The sequence below is a fragment of the Lotus japonicus genome, chromosome 6, assembly GCF_012489685.1.
Source record: "Lotus japonicus ecotype B-129 chromosome 6, LjGifu_v1.2".
In the NCBI taxonomy this organism is placed as follows: Eukaryota; Viridiplantae; Streptophyta; class Magnoliopsida; order Fabales; family Fabaceae; genus Lotus; species Lotus japonicus.
In genome coordinates this window covers 19,570,213-19,587,467 of record NC_080046.1, presented here as the reverse complement: position 1 = coordinate 19,587,467, position 17,255 = coordinate 19,570,213, and the positions used below count along the sequence as shown (strand labels likewise).

Sequence of the window (17,255 nt, the reverse complement as noted above, 5' to 3'; positions counted from 1 at the left end):
TTCCACCCTTACAGCAACCATTGCTTACAGGAAACTCAGTTAACCTTTCATACCAAGCCCTAGGTGCTTGCTTCAACCCATACAGGGCTTTCCTCAGTTTGTACACATGGTCTGGATGATGTGGATCTATGAATCCTTTAGGTTGTTGAACATAAACTTCTTCACTCAAATAGCCATTCAGAAAAGCACTCTTCACTTCCATTTGATAGAGTCTGAACTTCAACAGACAAGCAACACCTAGCAAGAGTCTTATAGATTCCAGTCTAGCCACTGGTGCAAAGGTCTCATCAAAATCAACCCCTTCTATCTGAGTATATCCTTGAGCAACTAGCCTTGCTTTGTTCCTTGTGACTGTTCCAGTTTCATCTGATTTGTTCTTGAAGATCCACTTGGTGCAAATGATGTTTACTTCTTCAGGTCTAGGCACTAACTCCCACACTTCATTTCTCCTGAACTGCTCTAGTTCTTCTTGCATAGCATTTATCCAGTATTCATCAGTGAGAGCATCATTGACATTCTTGGGTTCTATCTTAGAGATAAAACAACCATGAGCAATAAGACTTCTGGATCTGGTAGTCACCCTTTCTTGAAGATTACCAATGATGTTTTCTTGAGGATGATTCTTCTGAACCCTGATTGATGGAGCTTTGTTTGATTCCTGGAGAGTTCTATTTTTTCTTTCAACAATTCCATTCTGCTGTGGAGTGATGGGGGCAGAAAACTCATGACTGATACCAATTGTAATTCAGGTTCCCTGTAGTACAAACGTCCTACACGACGCTGGGACAATAGGTTCGACAATCGCTTGACAGTAAAACAGAACTTAAAACAGAAACAACAAAACACAGGAATTGTTAACCCAGTTCAGTGAAAAACGTTCACCTACGTCTGGAGGGTTTGCACCCAAAGAAAGGAAATCCACTATCTCAAGATTCAAGAATTACAGACACTCATGAACACAACAGTTCATAGTTCACTTCCTAATCTACCCAGTGTTTTTCTACTTAGAATCTCAACTTAAGTATGAGATCCCCTCTCACTTTCTCTCAATCACTGCCACAGTGATTGGTGAACACAATCAACAATCAGTTTTTGAAAGTAATCAAACACACAGAACCCTTCTTTGCTTTATAGAATCAGTGAGCAAAGAGGATTCACAACTAACAAAGGACAAAGCACAATCACAAATCCTAAAACACTTGATCTCTCTCTATAGCTTCGATGGTCTTCACGTTTTAGGTCTTCATCCTTTTATAGACTTCAGCAGCGGTGCCATGGGCTCTAGGGTTAGCATGGGCTGAAGTAACAGATTGCAGCAACAGCAATTCAAAACGCAATCTTGATAGATCTTGTTACTTATTTTACAAGAAAAGATAGAAACCAATCTTTTAACAAAGATTGTTTCAACGAATAACAACCCATAAATAAAACCCTTGTGGAATAACTACTTGCTACTCAAGTAACACGTAAAAACATATCTTCAATTAATCTTCAAAGGGCCCACAACAGAAACTCAAGCTGAGGACTGATACCCTAGCTTCACAGAATCATATGCCACGACATCTGCTTCGACAATCGGTTGTTTTGACAAAATGCAAGACAACATGTACCAACAGAGAGCTAGAGCCTCTCAGTTCTGTTCACATTTAAGCTTAGAGAACCACATGCTCAGTTTGTATGGACAGGGAAAAACAACTCTGTTTACAACATGTCGTTCCATGGCTCTTCAACTTGGATGTGTTCAAATGAGGGAATATTGTAAGGAGAATTGAACAAAGGGCGTCATGGAAGCTTCTAGTTCTATCAGAGTTTGAAGCTATGGTGAGGATAATTGGTGGTGGTGGTGGGTAAGTTAAAGAGGGACATGGTTTGCACCGAAAGGAGAAAATGGGGAATTGGTGGTGGTCGTGATTCCACCTTCCCCTTAGAGCTCACGCGCCAAACCACCATGGTCAAACACTCCGTGTTCATCTCATTACCAACACTGAACCTCCTCCCTTCATCAACAACCCAAAATAGTAGTTGTAGGTGAAGAGTCAAGGTTCGAACCCTGAGGAGGAATAATTTGTACTAATTTACTAACAACTAACATTTACCCATAGAAAAGACAACCCAAAAACCAAAAGATGATCTGGAACCAGGAACCACCATTATTTCAAGCCCACATCCAACTATAAACCACGACTTTCACATTGCAACCAATGACTTCCAGAAACCCATTTGTTGTCATGATCTTCGGCCAAGTTTATCATTGCAACCAACGTCTCCTCTCTTCGCCACAAGCTACCCCTCGTCTCCATTGGTCTTTGTCATTGTTGAGGTCGGCAATCCTTCCGAGCTCAACTTTGAAGCTACAGGATGGGGCAGGAGGGGATAGGGTAGGGGCACAATGGTGAGAGAGGGTGTATTACATCTATACCCTTTCAACTCTCTCACTCAATTCAAACCGCTAATTTAAAAAATATTTTTAGATTCCTTGATCCAACAGTTCTAATTGAGCACAAGGGGTACAAACTGAGAAGCTAGTAAGCTATACACAGATAGCAAAATTTCAGTGAAAAAAAAAACAAGAAGGGGAGATAGGAAATAACAGGACCAACAACCTATTCCTTGAGAAAATTAAAAGAAACAATCCCACTAGATCCTTCCTGCCATAAGCAGTGAAAATTAGTTTGTAGTAATGAGTTTGTAGTTCTTTTTAATAATTTTCCTAAATTACCCTCATTGAAAGTTATCTCTCCTTATTAATATTTCACTATCTCTAAATGATAATGGTCTTAGAAATAAAGCAAAATTTTAGATAGTGGAAAAATTTAAGTATTAGCATATGGGTAGACATACAAAAATTATCAATGCTTCTTATATTGTAAATTGATTTATATTTCGGGAAAAATAAAACTCATAAAAGTGACTTATAATAAGGGGCATAGAGAGTATAATTGTAATAAGGGACAGGCTTCTATATCCCATCTGTCTGAAGAGGCAGCCGTGCCACCCCTTTCCTGGCCGTATATTTATTATTATTTTAACTGAATGGTCCAGATTAGTTCAGGAAAATATTTATAGTATTGTCCTATATACTATTCATCTATTATACCTGGTCCTATATCATTTCTATCTTCATGTGAATGATCCCAAAGTTTCTCTAATCCAGTCTAGACCCTATCAGTTTTCATATCTTGGAATTAGTCCTAACTATATATACACAATACAAGCAATTTCAATCCTCTGAGTGATTCCTTCTCCTATGAGACGTTTCCCTTCTCTGAGTCTTTGGAAAGCTCTTTTCCCTTTCTCATACAACTGACTGTAGATCTAAGCTTCTGCGTTCGTTCGACCCAGATCTACACAAGTTTTTAGCCACACCTTCTTTGTCAAAGGCATTAGCACTGGAATGCACCAACAGGCCCATCAAGGGCGACTAGTTATGGTGTTGAGTCACGCGTGTCAGATCTGATTTGTGGGCTACGAATTTTGCCCGCGTTTGGGAGCTGAGCCACGCATCTTAGATCGGAGCGTCTTTAGCGGGGTCGATAGGTGCTATTCGATGGATTGTTTTGGCAACAGGAGGATGGGATTACTCTCTAATCATTTTAAGGTGAATTATAGTCCCAAAAGTATGTTTTTTATGTTGAACAATTCTGAACATACCCGCATAACGAATTCAGCAGGTCAATAGGTCAAACTACTAGGAAAACTAATTCTGGAACCTCGCAGGAGAAGAAACAGGGGGTGGCGGCCACAGCGGAGTTTGTCGGCGAATAATGGACCACATTTTTTTTTATCAACATAATGGACCGCATAATAGCGTTATACGCCATAAAAATTGGGCCAGGGAAATGCAGGCCTGCTTCATATTTGATAAACACCAACATGCCCAAGCTAAGGGAAAACATAATCATTGCAAGTCTGTCCACAAATTGTCTGAGCCAAGGAAATACAAGCCCAATACTAAGATTGTCAACATGGTCCAATACATCCATCAAACGCTCTATAAGCCAAATATATGGCCGATTAATGGGACTCACTGGCCATTCAGTGTACAAAAATTAAAACGGCCTCACCAGACTATTGGGCCGATTAATGGGCCAAACATGTAAATTGCACCGAAGCTTTGGAGCTCAGTTGCAGATAGAGAGAGAAGAGGCATTGGACAAAAGTAAAAATATTGAGAAGTGACATATCCATACTATTTGTCGGTACCAAGTAGAGAGAGGAGCAGGCTATCCTGTTGTTTCACGTGCTATTATTTATGCAGCATTATGAAATGACATGTTGAGAGGGGAACATCTGTCACAAAATAATTGGCGATAGAATATTTCTTTTTTTGACGAATATTTTCTCTCTTAGCATAATATACATGCCTTTGGAGAAAGATGAAATGGCGGAAGTATTTTGTCTTTTTTTTTTTATTGAGCAAAGCTGAAGTATTTTGTCTAAAGACGGATTTGTTCGTCTAGTTTTTCTTAAACCACAACTTTACCCTTCCTTTTTTTTTTCTGGACTAACTCTTCATTGCATTTTAAGTGGGCCTTGCTCAATCAAAATGTTTAGTTTTTTTTTCTGGTTATTCGACGTTTAATGTGGGCCGGTATTGTCCAAAAAAAAGTATAGGTCGTTTTGTAATTAGCCCATTCAGTTGAGGTTTTTTCGTTAACATGCTTTGCGGCCCAGTTTTTTATTCATACTTCCATTTTTTTTTGTGCTTCACTCTAGCTTAACATAATCTACTTTAGCTGATAATATAGTTCAATTAACCCTAGATTAAGAGCATAGATAGTTTGAATTGGTAACCTTAGTTTGTACAGTACTACAGTTTATTCAACGTCGAGATTAGTAGATCGTTGGAAAAACCACCCCTAATTTATCTAGGAGTATTAGAGTTAGGCTAACCTTCGATAAAGAGTATAATTATAATAACTAACTTAGTAATTCAACTGAGAGTTTAACTTATTTAGTATTAACGTTACATTGTCATTAAGTTAACTAATGTTAGGTTAACAAGTCATTGAAAGGGATAGTGATAGTTTAACCTAGATGTTCAATAGTCCCTCCCCTCCACCAATGCTAGCACGTCCGACATTTAACCAACACTCGTTTAATCAGACCATATATTAACTAACCCTAGCTTAATCAGGAGTATAGAATTACTAACATTAAGTTAAGTAGATCATTATAAGAGATAACCTCAGTTTATACGAGACAACAGAATAACCAACTTTGGGTTAAGATATTCATTAGGTTAACTAACCAAAATTTAACTCGCACTATACAATAACTAATAATTGTTTCAAATGGTCGTCATAATAGATGACATTCGTTTGTCGGGACAGTTGAACACCTAACATTGAGTTAATCGGGTCATATGGATAACTAAACTAGTCATCATGGGGTTGCTTGAAGGGTGTCGTAATTGTCTAGGGTTCAAATGGAGGAGTTCAATCATCACCAAGTTCAAGGTAAAAGTTATGTATATGGATGTGATTACTCTCTATTCATCTTAATGTGAATTGTAGTTCCAAAAGTATGTTTTATTTGTTGAACTATTTCGAAAATAACCTCATAAACGAATTCAAAAGGTAAAACTACTACCACAACAATTTCTGGAACAAATGTAAATAATTTGGAAATTCCAGATTTACGTCGTCGGAGAAGTCGAAGGTGTGGTGGCGGCCACGGCGGAGTTCGGGCCGGAGATGAATGGACCAGCCACAGTGATGTGGGATTCTTGTATAGAAACAAAGGTGGTGGAACCGTTGCAATCCGAGGCCAGACCTCGGAGAAAAACAAGTTTTCAAAATTACATTTTCCGGAAAATTGATGTACGGTGGTGGTTGTCATGAACAAGATGAACAAGTTGAAGATTTAGCCCAAATCATGTCCAATTCACCACAGAAATTCAAGAAAATCCAAGGTTTGTAGGGATATGGGATTTCGAGATAGCTGGTGCAATCGTGTGAAGCTTCTGTAGATGGGATTTCGCGACATGGTATTTTGAGATCTGGAAATTGAACTCATCTATTGAAGCTCAGATGTAGTTAATCTCGTTTTGGGGTTACTTTAAGTTATGGATTTTGGCATTTTGGTTTAAACTGACGATACATGAGGAATTATTGATGATGATGATGAAGAACATGGTGATGAAGCCCAAGTCTAAGTTAGATGACTAAATTTAAACTAGACCATATTATAGGGGTTGGATATGGAATTAAGGAGAAAAAGGGACCCAAAGTGAGTCTTAGAATTCATGTTTGAAATAGGCCCCTGGTGAATTTTCACTAAAGGTGCCAGAAACAAAATAACTATATTTTCAGTCCATTTTTTTGGTGGTACCGCTGCCTCTCCAGACAGATGCGGCATCGAAGTTTTTCCCTTGTAATAAACATGTGGCAGAAAGTCACGGCTACTGGTACAACATATTTTTATGTGTTGGGATGATGTCAAGATATTGTATTTATGATAACTAGAAATAAATCTCTTGTTCATTGCTAGAACTCAATATGTGCAAACTTGTTCATTTATGAAAACTTCCCATTTCTCTTCATCACATTTCCCAAAATATTATGACTAAACATTAAACAATGCAAATATCACAGCACTTTGTTGAGTGATCTCGTTGTAACTGGACCCCAGCATGCCTTCTTCAGCATATAAAATTTCATGTAGCATCCTTCAACAAAATTTAATCAAATTCGAGAGCACCATAAAGGCTACATTCACCAATGAGGCTGAAGGGCCAAGCTAAACCAGGGCCGTGTACAGACATTTTGGGGCCTAAGGCGAAAATATTAAAGTGGTTTTTTTATATAAAAATCTTAAAGAGACTTAGTATATCATAAAAATTATAACTTTTTTATATTAATCTTCTAGCTTTTTCAGCTGTAAATCATTTATCAAAGTTTTATAATTAAGTTAGGAAAGCGTAAGCGTTTAATCGAGGGAGAGAGTGAAAGACTGAGAGAGTTAGAATAAATTAAGGATAAAAGAAATTTATTTTTTAGGATAAATAAATATATTAAATTATACTGATGATGATATTGAATAGTTTTAAAAGAAATGGTAATTTTTTGACATATATAAAAGAAATGATAATATTGGTGTAATTTCTCTTCTTTCTTTTTTTTTGAACCAATGTAATTTCTCTTTTTAATTGGCTAATATTTAGGAAAGATGAAAGGTTCTTTTTTTTTGGTCGACTATGAATCATTATTTTTATAGGTATTTCCACTGAATCTAATATCAATCTATTTCTAATATATATCACTCCAAGTCCCAAGTTTCAATTTGGCTTCCAGTTTCCAAAAAGAAATCGGTAAATGCTACTATTTGTTTGATTCCAGACGCTGAGATTGCATGCAATTTTAGAAGAAAAAAAAAGATTGGGCCTTATATTTTTTCTGGGGCCTTAGGCAGCCGCCTTTTTTGGTTAAAGGGCTCCACGGCCCTGAGCTAAACAATAAGCTGATAGAGGGCATTAATGTGCAAAATACACGTTTTATTGGTCAATCATTTTTGCTACATAACTACACTTTATGGAAAATATAACGCTTAATCAATTCATAAAAGGATAATTGAAGGGAGTTTTCATGAAAAGGTTGGCCACAATTTGAAGGAAAGTGTTAGCTAGTTCTATTATGCAGACTTTTGTTTGAAAAACTATCGTATTCCCAAAACATGAACAAACAAGCATCATAATAAACTAGGTCCACTATCTTAGATGGTAACAAAAGGTTTTCAAATACAATTACCAAATGGCTGCATGTCCAGAAATTACGATAGCAATTCACAAAACCAGAGAACCAAACTCCACAATTATTAATAATTCGAGCTTCACAAAATATGGCAGTATTTTCCTACCACAATTGATGAGACTACAAGTAAACAACTATATCACTTTTAAGCTTCAACAAAAAGAAATCTAAATAACAAAACACTTCCACAACCACCCCATATGACCAGCACCAAACGTACCACATCAAATATGCTCACCACGAATCCTCCTTGCTAACTAGATATCCTTAGGCATGATAGTGACACGCTTAGCATGGATGGCGCACAGGTTGGTGTCCTCAAAGATTCCAACGAGGTATGCCTCAGCAGCTTCTTGCAATGCAAGGACAGCATGACTCTGGAAACGCAGGTCAGTCTGCAACCACAGGAAAAAATACATAACTTTAGTCACAATGATTAAGAAAAGAAAACACATAAGACCTGAATCTCACATCAGTAGTTACACATTACCTTGAAGTCCTGAGCAATTTCACGAACCAACCTCTGGAAAGGGAGTTTCTTGATCAGCAGATCAGTACTCTTCTGGTACTTCCTAATCTCACTGTTCCATCAACAACAATTCAATTATTAGAAAACATAACAAAATCAAGAAAATGGAAACCCCAGTAAAACAATCAAATATAAAGGATTCCAAAAAAGGGTCACCGACCGAAGAGCAACGGTTCCAGGACGGTAACGATGCGGCTTCTTGATCCCACCGATGGTTGGTACAGACTTTCGAGCAGCCTAAAGTAGAATAAACAAAATCATGAAACCGTTGGCCAAAATTTCAAGCACCCAATACAAATTTAGAGAATAAGGATTGAGGTGGTGATTCCAAAACAAACCTTGGTTGCAAGCTGCTTCCTAGGAGCTTTTCCACCGCTTGACTTACGAGCAGTTTGCTTGGTACGAGCCATCTGTATATGTCAACGGCCGAAAAAATATTCAGAAAAACACAAGAAAGTAAAACTACAAACACAACCAGATAACAACATTTAAAGATCATGGACATTCTCGTCCCCTCAATCAAAACAATCATGACTACCGGTGAAACATAATTGTAACCTAATTCTTATATAAATCAAAAGTGTGAATAAAAACGATGAATTTGGCAAATAAAATTATCGTCGGCTCCAAGATAAAGGCACAGAGAACCCTAAAATTGGAAAAGAAGAATCAAGTAATTCAATCATTACGCAATTTGAAAAGCATCTAATCATTCAAATTCAAATAGATAACAATAATGTAAAACAAATCATCACAGCTGAAGAATCAGTGAACCATAATTCCCTAAATCTAGAAAAGACAGAACCCTAAAAGTGGAACAAATTGAAATATACCAAATTAGATTGCAGAATCAAACAATTCAATTGTTACGAAATTTGAAACACATCAAATCTTCATATAGAGAACAATTATGTAAAACAAATTACGATAACGAACAATCAGTAAACCCTAATTTCCAAAATCCTGAAAGGAAAGAAAAAAACTAACCTCGAAAGACTTGATTTGTTCTCCTTCAAATTGAATTGAGGGGGGAAAAGGATCTAAAGTTTTGCAAGGTTTGGTGATGAGGGCCTATATATAGTGGAGGCGTGGGTCAATGTTCGAATGCGTACAATTCACTCTCTTTGTTTGGGATCGGACGGTGAGTGAAGTGTTGAGTTGTGCTTTCTCGAATTTAATAAACGGCTGCGATGTCATTCAGGATACAAGAAACGGATCGTGTAGTCTAGTTGGAGCATTCCCATTGGTTCCTTTAATTAACAAATTGAAGTCTTTTTTTGTTTGGTTACCTTTGGAAGCTTGGAGTCTTTTTTAAGGAGAAAAAAAAATTCCAATTAAAAAAAAAGAAGTTAGTTGATACAAGTCAGAAAATTCAGGAAAATGAAATCTATTGGTACATTTGTTTTTAAAATATCTATTGCTACATCCTTGTACCTTTTAATGCTATTCCCATTTTTTTAAATATAGATTCACCCACACTATTTTTTCTCATATATCATTTATATTTTTTTTTCTTTATCTCTATATGCATTTTCTATCATTTCACTTATATATCAATCATTTATTTATCTTCTCTTCACATTTTATCAAAGTGGAAGTAAAATTTATACGGGAACAAACTATAATTTTTTTTCACAAAAAAAAACTATAATTTGTCTTTCTAAGAAATCCAAAATACCCCTAATATTAAAACACCCCACTAGCCCATCACTTCCACAACTTACTATCTCCTTCACACATCCCTCTTCGTTTCTCTCTCTTTCCCTTTCACTTCCAATTATTTCTCTTCTCAACTATTTCCCAACCCAAAATTATTACCTTTAATATTAAGCATTTCTTCAACCTCAACTTCATCTTGAGTAAATATCAATCTTATTCTCTTCTCCATTTTGGTGTTTCATTTTTGTCTTCTCCACCATTACCATGTACTGATTTCGCGTTTTATTCTCTTCTTCATAATGCCACTCTTATGCATTTAAATGATGAATTATTTAATAGGATTGTGACGTATAAGTCACTTGAAAACAGTTTAATTCACCACTGTCACCATTACCCCTTGCACCACCATCGCCACTGCCACCGCCACTTCTAGAACCTCGTACCACCAGAACCACTGACACAACACCCTCTACCACCGCCCTACAACAGTGTTGCCGCCACCACCACCACCATGCACTTCACTACCACCACCAAAAATAAAAGTAATGCATTTTGAATTAAAGATAATTGTTGTTAAAAAAATTGATTTTTGTGGTATTTATCATTAACTCAATGCTTCACCAAACATATGATTGTATTAATTTAAATGATATAATAAATTATACAGTGTATGACTAAACACTGAACATTACTCCCTCCGTTCCCCAAAGATTGTTGTTTAAGGTTGTGGATTTGTATGACTAAACACTGACATTACTCCCTCCGTTCCACAGAGAGTAAGATGACAATTATTGATAGTATAATGTTACTAAAGTTCTCTTATTTAATTTTTCTAGTACCATGTGCAACTATTAATTATACGTAGATAGAGAAGAATATAGTTAATGGAGAAGAGTTGTGGTTGGTTAATATGAAAAGTGACAAGTGAGAGAAAATGTATTAAATGAGGGCAAAGGTGGAAAAAATTAGCAAAAATGCATTGGATTTCTAAAACAACAAACATTTTGGAATATTGAAAGAAGGTCCAAAATAACAGTATTTGTGAAATGGAGGGAGTATTTCATATCTTCTTTAGTCTCGAAATCATCTCTTGAATTGAAATCATCACCTGACTACATGTCTTCATCTAAACCTGCATCATTGATTTCCAAATCTTCAACAGAATCATACTCTTTGTTTGAATGAATTTGGAAATTAAAAATCCACGTTCGAGGTCCCCCAATGTTGAAGAAGTAAATATTACTAACCATTTCCGAGTATATTATGATAATATTTGAGTGATAAACATGCCAGGAAAAAATACAATGACCCGGTTCAAGATCCTTTGTATGCATTTGATGTTGGAACCATTAATGTAAAAAACTAATGTGAAACTGTAAAGGGTTAAATATACTTTTGGCCCTGAACTATAGCGAATTATTGGTATTTATCCCTGAATTAAATTTTCACTAAAATTCATCCCCTAATTTGTTGGTGTGTGAGATTTTAGTCCCTCAAGCCATTTGAATATAATGATTTTTAAAAATATAATGGTGATGTAGCATAACTTGTATGCATGGTAATATAATGATTTTTAAAAATAAAATCTAAGAAATGGTAAGAATTAGCATAAAAACAACATACTAACATCTTTTTATATAAAAATAGGCTTAAATACTCGGGAGGTCCCTGAAATTGTCTCTCGTACGAAAATAAGGGCCTAATTATTATTTTTTCCCGATTTTGGATCCCTGGAACTTTTTTTAATCAGAATAAGTCCCTACTCGTATTTCGAGCTTATGTGGCTTAATTTTTGCTGAGTCAATATTTCCACGTGGCTTTTTGATTTTTTTTTAAATACACATGGATTAAAAAAATAAAAATAAACATTTAAATGTAAAATTAAAACCCTATTAACCCTAAATCCCAAAATCTAATTAAATCCAATAACCCTAAATCCCTAAATTCCCAACTCAAAAGATATATAAGTTTTATGAATCAAATATGATATTTGAACACAGAACGACGGTTAGAGTCAGAATATATAAGTTTTACCGAATTTTGGAAATTTTCCGGCGAGACCCGCCGGAGAAGACAGTGGTTGACGGCGGCGGTCAAGGCGGCGCTGCGAACGAGGTGTTGGGCCGACTTCGTCTCGTCCTTAGGAACTCAGTGGTGGTGGTCTCGTGGGCTGGGTCGTCACGGTTGAAGAGAAAAGGTCAGTTGCAGTCGGTTTCTTCTCGCCGGAATTTATGGAGCTTCTCGGTGTCTTCGTTTTAGGTTTGTTTTTTGTGATTTCTTCGCCCAGATCAGATATATGAAGGTTCAGGAGTATTTTGAACATGTTATTTCATGGTTTGGTTGAGAAATTCGTGAGGAAGAGGTGTAGATGATGCAAAACACGTGAAATAGAGAAAAGTGAATTGAGAGAACGAGAGGGAGGGCGTGCGGAGGAAGGAGAGGAACAAATTGGATTTAATTAGATTTTGGGATTTAGGGTTCATTAGGTAAATAGGGTTTCTGTAAGACCCGGTTTTATGGCATACTATTTTAATAATATTATTTAATAATATTTTGTGAATTACTTGAGCTATGTGTGATTTTATGTCTTTTTAAAAGGTGATTGATTATTAGAAGCAATATTCAGTCCTAGAAACCTCTAGACGTTAATGTGCGCGACGATACGAGCATTTTGACTGTAATATTGCTAGGGTTCTGCGACGGCGACTTTTAGGTCAAAATCGGCCCGATAGGAGCGATGAGTTGGCGAATCGAGTCGACGAGGACGATTTCGTTGGCCGCACCTTATGGGGAGGTTCTGGGCATGATTTTAAGAATATTCTAGGAGAGAATATCCCTTGGTATTATTTTTGAAGGTTTTATTTAAATAAAATGGGGTTTTATTTAAATAAAATGCATTTAAATAATTTTAACCTATGGTTTAATATCAAAATTAATTCTGAAAATATTTTTGAGGCATCATGGAGCTGGTGCACGAATTTTTGGAGCCAAAATTTTTTTATGAGGTTTTTTGATTTTAAAATTGAAGTTTTGATGCATTTAGGAGGGAAATGGTGCATTTAATGCATTAATTATTTTGGGGTTTTTATTTAAATTATTATTTTAAAAATTTTGGGTGAAAATCTGAGCAAGGAGAGTGTGTGGTCGGCCAAGACTTGTGGAGGAAGGAAAAAGAAGACTTTTGCAAAAATTTCCTTTTCTAGCCACCCTTAGAGAAAGGGCCTCATTAAAACCTTACAAGGAAAAACCCATTAGGGAGAAAACCAAGTGAAGGAAAAAGAGTACCACAATCCCTAAAAGAGCTTTCAAATACACAACCTCCCAAAATCCTCACCAAGCCAGGCCACCCACGAACTAAACAACCCAAAAACCCCTAAGTTGGTATGCAAACCATTATATTTATCAGCCAAACAAAAACCCCTTATCCAGACATATAATTCACAATAGCACACTAGCAATTGATCCTACCAAAGACCTGCAATATTCCATACAAAAAAGCTTGCTCCACACAACAACAACCCCGCAAACACAAAATCCTTCCACTAGAATGCAATTTGAGACACATCCCCCTCACCAATTTTCTAGCTAGGTTTTATGATGGAGAGAAATTAGGGATATGATTCTTTGATTTTCTAGTTGATGGGGGATTGATTTCTAAAGTTTTAAAACTTCCAAGGATCCCTCCAAATCTGATTTAAAACTCTTGTGACTCAGATTTTATTTCTTTAAATAATTAAGGATTTAAATGATAGTTTTAAAAGGGATTTAATTAGGAAATAAGCCAAATTTTGGGGACCGAATCAAGGAAGGTTGGAAGAGTCTAGAAACACTAAAGTGGGCTGCAAATTTCGTGGGTTTGGGCTTCTTCTTGGGGAGAAAGAAAAGCATTTAATGCTTGCCTCTCACCCCTCACTATAAATAGAGCCTTTCCCCCTCTCATTTCTTCACACCAAGAGCTCTCCTCTCCTCTGCATTTGTGTGAGCTCTCTCTCCCTCTCTTGTCTTTATTTTATTTTTCTATTTCTTAGGTTAGTTTAGTTTCTAAGCCTTGAGCAAGGTCATTCTCAATATGCTCTGTGGTTGCAGCTTAAGCTGATCTGCCAAATCCAGAAGAGAATGATTTTAATCAAGTTGCTTAGAAATGTTTATCTATTTGAGGGTTTTCTTAAAGAAGTTCTTGATGTTCTTATTTTGTTCTTATTTTGTTCTTATGATCTTCAAAGAAAGGATTTTATAAAGGAGGTTTTGATCTTGGGAGGATTGAATCTATGCGAAAATTATGTTTTTCTTCGAAATTTCTTCAAGTGTTCTTATGATCTTCAAGCAAAATATTTTAGAAAAGAATGTTTGATCTTATGAAAGAAATGATTTTGGATTTGCAAGGTTTTTGGGGGGAATTTCGTGATCAACAAGGGGATGGGCTTATGATCGATTCGATTGTCCGATTAGTAACGTTACTTTGTCCGTTCGTTGGTAGGAAATTTCCAAGTGTAGATCTAGCTTCAAGGGGCAACCCGAGACTTCTAGGAAAGCGTACCTTTGAGGTAAGGGCACTTCGGCCTCGGCCTAGATAAATTGTTTGTGATTGTGATTGTTAGCAAGCATGATGCTAGGACTATTGATGATGTATGTGCTAGATATGCTATATGATGATGCAATAAATGCTAGCTAGTGTTATTATGAACATGCCTATATGCCTAAGGTGTTAGCTATATTTATTGCTATGCATGCAAGTTATTATGCGATGATATGTTGTTCATAAGAGATGAACGTGATGGGCTTAGGGCCTAGTGATGATGACTGACTTGCATAGCATGCATTTGTGGGCCAAGTGACCTGTACTGGGCTTGGTTGGCCACGGCTGGTGACCTGGACTGGGCTAGTCAGTGGTGACGTTCAGGGGATGGACCTGAACAAAGGACGAACGTGAAACGGCAGTGCGTTGGAGAGGTCCAACCCCGATCATCAAGCTGTTGGGCAGCGGTGTGTTGGAGGTGTCCAACCCCGATCGTGGAGTCGTGTTCGTCCTGCCTTTCCATGAGGGATTGGCTTATGGATATCCAAAGCGTCTGCATGCATATGCACAAGCATTGACTAACAATAAACTATGAGATAGTTCCCTATACTTGTGAAACTTAGAATTATGAGATAGTTCCCTATACTTGTGAACCTTAGAACTTAATATAGTTCCCATATTTGTGAATGTTAGCTTAGTGAAGAACTTGTGATTGATAGGGTAGTATACCCTACTTATGATGTGTGTGTGTTAGAAGTTGACCCTTGCTTGTTTGCTTGTTTGCTGTTTGTTGTTTGGGGCGCTTAACGCCTAGACAACAAGCATGCGTGTGATCAGTCGAGATGCGACCCTATATCTGTTTGATGTGGACGACGGCAAGGCTCGAGACATCGACTGCGCGACTGATGGTTCAGTTATGGGATTGACGAGAGCAGAGGATGCGAGGCGATATGATTCGAGCGCTGGAGGAGGCCTTGGAGGGCACGCGACCTATGAGTCGGATATTGAGTGTGATAATTGAGTCTGTACTTGGGGGTGAGCTGAGTTTGTTTATAGGGTTCGAACCAAACCTAGAGACCTTCTTGTTGTGTTGGCTCGGGGGCAATCGGACACTAGTTTAATCATTATGTTGTAATTTGAAAGAATCATTGTACGCTTCCAAAGCTTTTATTAATAACATGAATTATTCAGTCTACTTCTCAAGTTACTACATTTTATTTGTAAGCAATGTTTCGAAAAGGTTTTTATTTCAGTTAAAATTTACACACGTTTTTGGAAAAAGGTTACTAAAGTGACCCTCGAGAAATTGGGGCGTTACAGTTTCAATTTTACATTTAAATGTTTATTTTTATTTTTTAATCCATGTGTATTTTAAAAAAATCAAAAAGCCACGTGGAAATATTGACTCGGCAAAAATTAAGCCACATAATCTGGAAACACGAGTAGGGACCTATTCTGATTAAAAAAAATTCCAGGGATTCGGGATCGGAAAAAAATATTTTAGGGACTTATTTTCGTACGGGAGACAATTTCAGGGACCTCCAGAGTATTTATACAATAAAAATATTATGTAAATCTTTTATTACCTATGTTCCTTATTAACTGTACATTTTGAAGAAAAAAAATTGCGCCTATATATATCTGTCCACTTAGAGTTTCAAGAAAACATTAAATGATTTTTTTAAGAAATACCTTTGCAGAATCAATAAATGAGAAAAGATTGTATTCTAAAGGGTTAAATAGGAAAAAAAACTTTCATGAAAATTAACAAAATTAATTGCATTTCTTAATATATGTGCTTCTTCCCTCTCTACATATAGGAACAGATGTAAGGTAGTAATTTAAAAAAATAAAAATATGCCCTCTAAATTTTCTAATTTGAAACGTAAAAATATGCCCTCCCAAGCCTTTCCCTCTAAATACCTCCAAAAAGTAACTCGCAATTCGCAAACAATCCCTAAGAATCGGCTCTGGCTTTAAGATGATAATCCTGTGGAATGAAAAGAAATAAGAGATGCATGTTTTCCATCGATTAAGTTAAATGATTGATCCAGTCTTATCCATTTTTGTTGGGGGAGACATGCAAGACACCAAGAAATATCGACACCACATCTTAACTCAAAACCTTAAGACATTAGGTTTATGCGTCGCATCTCTTATCTATAATTAATCAATGTGGAACTCCAACTCCGCACTTGAATTCTCAACAAAAAAATTCCCCATATGGATGAACGCGATTCGATTTATATGTGGATGAATTGGTGTTATGAATAAATAATTTATTTTGCCAAGCCATTACTGTCAATTATTCCCAAACAGTCTTTTTTATTCACATCTAATCAAAGCACTCTTCAAGATAGTTTGTACCATGCACCGAACAATTTATGAGTCATAATTAAAAAAGTTCAAGTCAAGACCAAAATGGAAAAACAAACAGGAAGACTCCCTACATTTTATCATTCAAGGACCCCAAGCTCATCCTTACGTCACCAGTAAACATTAGAAACAACCTACCAGCAACCACTAAAGAAGTTTCCAAAATAGATAAACAACATCATGCCAACATTTGATAGCTGTAATGTAATTAAGCACAATTATTGCATACAACAAACAATCATAAAATAGAGGAGCTATCAGCTATTTTTCTTTTTATTCAGAGGTTTCAGATCAAAACATTAAGTATTAAACACATTAGCAAACTAAAAGAATCCAGAAATCATGAGATCAAAATGTCAATTAATTACATTTATCTTCTACTGTCTGAGTTTAAAGAGAAAAAGTAAAATAAGCAAATACATAA

General features: G+C 36.4%; 1 protein-coding gene and 1 long non-coding RNA gene across 2 annotated transcripts; one reads left to right on the top strand and one right to left on the bottom strand.

Moving 5' to 3' along the window:
- Window positions 1–7,712: 7,712 nt before the first annotated feature.
- On the bottom strand, window positions 7,713–8,690 carry LOC130727004 (histone H3.3-like). Its single transcript, XM_057578331.1, has 4 exons — window positions 8,619–8,690; window positions 8,441–8,517; window positions 8,242–8,332; window positions 7,713–8,146 (listed from the first exon to the last, which is right to left on the bottom strand). Exons 1-4 carry the CDS (start codon window positions 8,688–8,690, stop codon window positions 8,009–8,011), a joined length of 378 nt encoding a protein of 125 aa, XP_057434314.1. The 3' UTR covers window positions 7,713–8,008.
- A 5,213-nt stretch (window positions 8,691–13,903) lies between these two features.
- LOC130725875 (uncharacterized) lies at window positions 13,904–15,650 on the top strand. Its single transcript, XR_009014633.1, has 2 exons — window positions 13,904–14,483; window positions 15,270–15,650. It is a non-coding gene; the product is annotated as an uncharacterized LOC130725875 (long non-coding RNA).
- The last annotated feature ends 1,605 nt before the right edge of the window (window positions 15,651–17,255 follow it).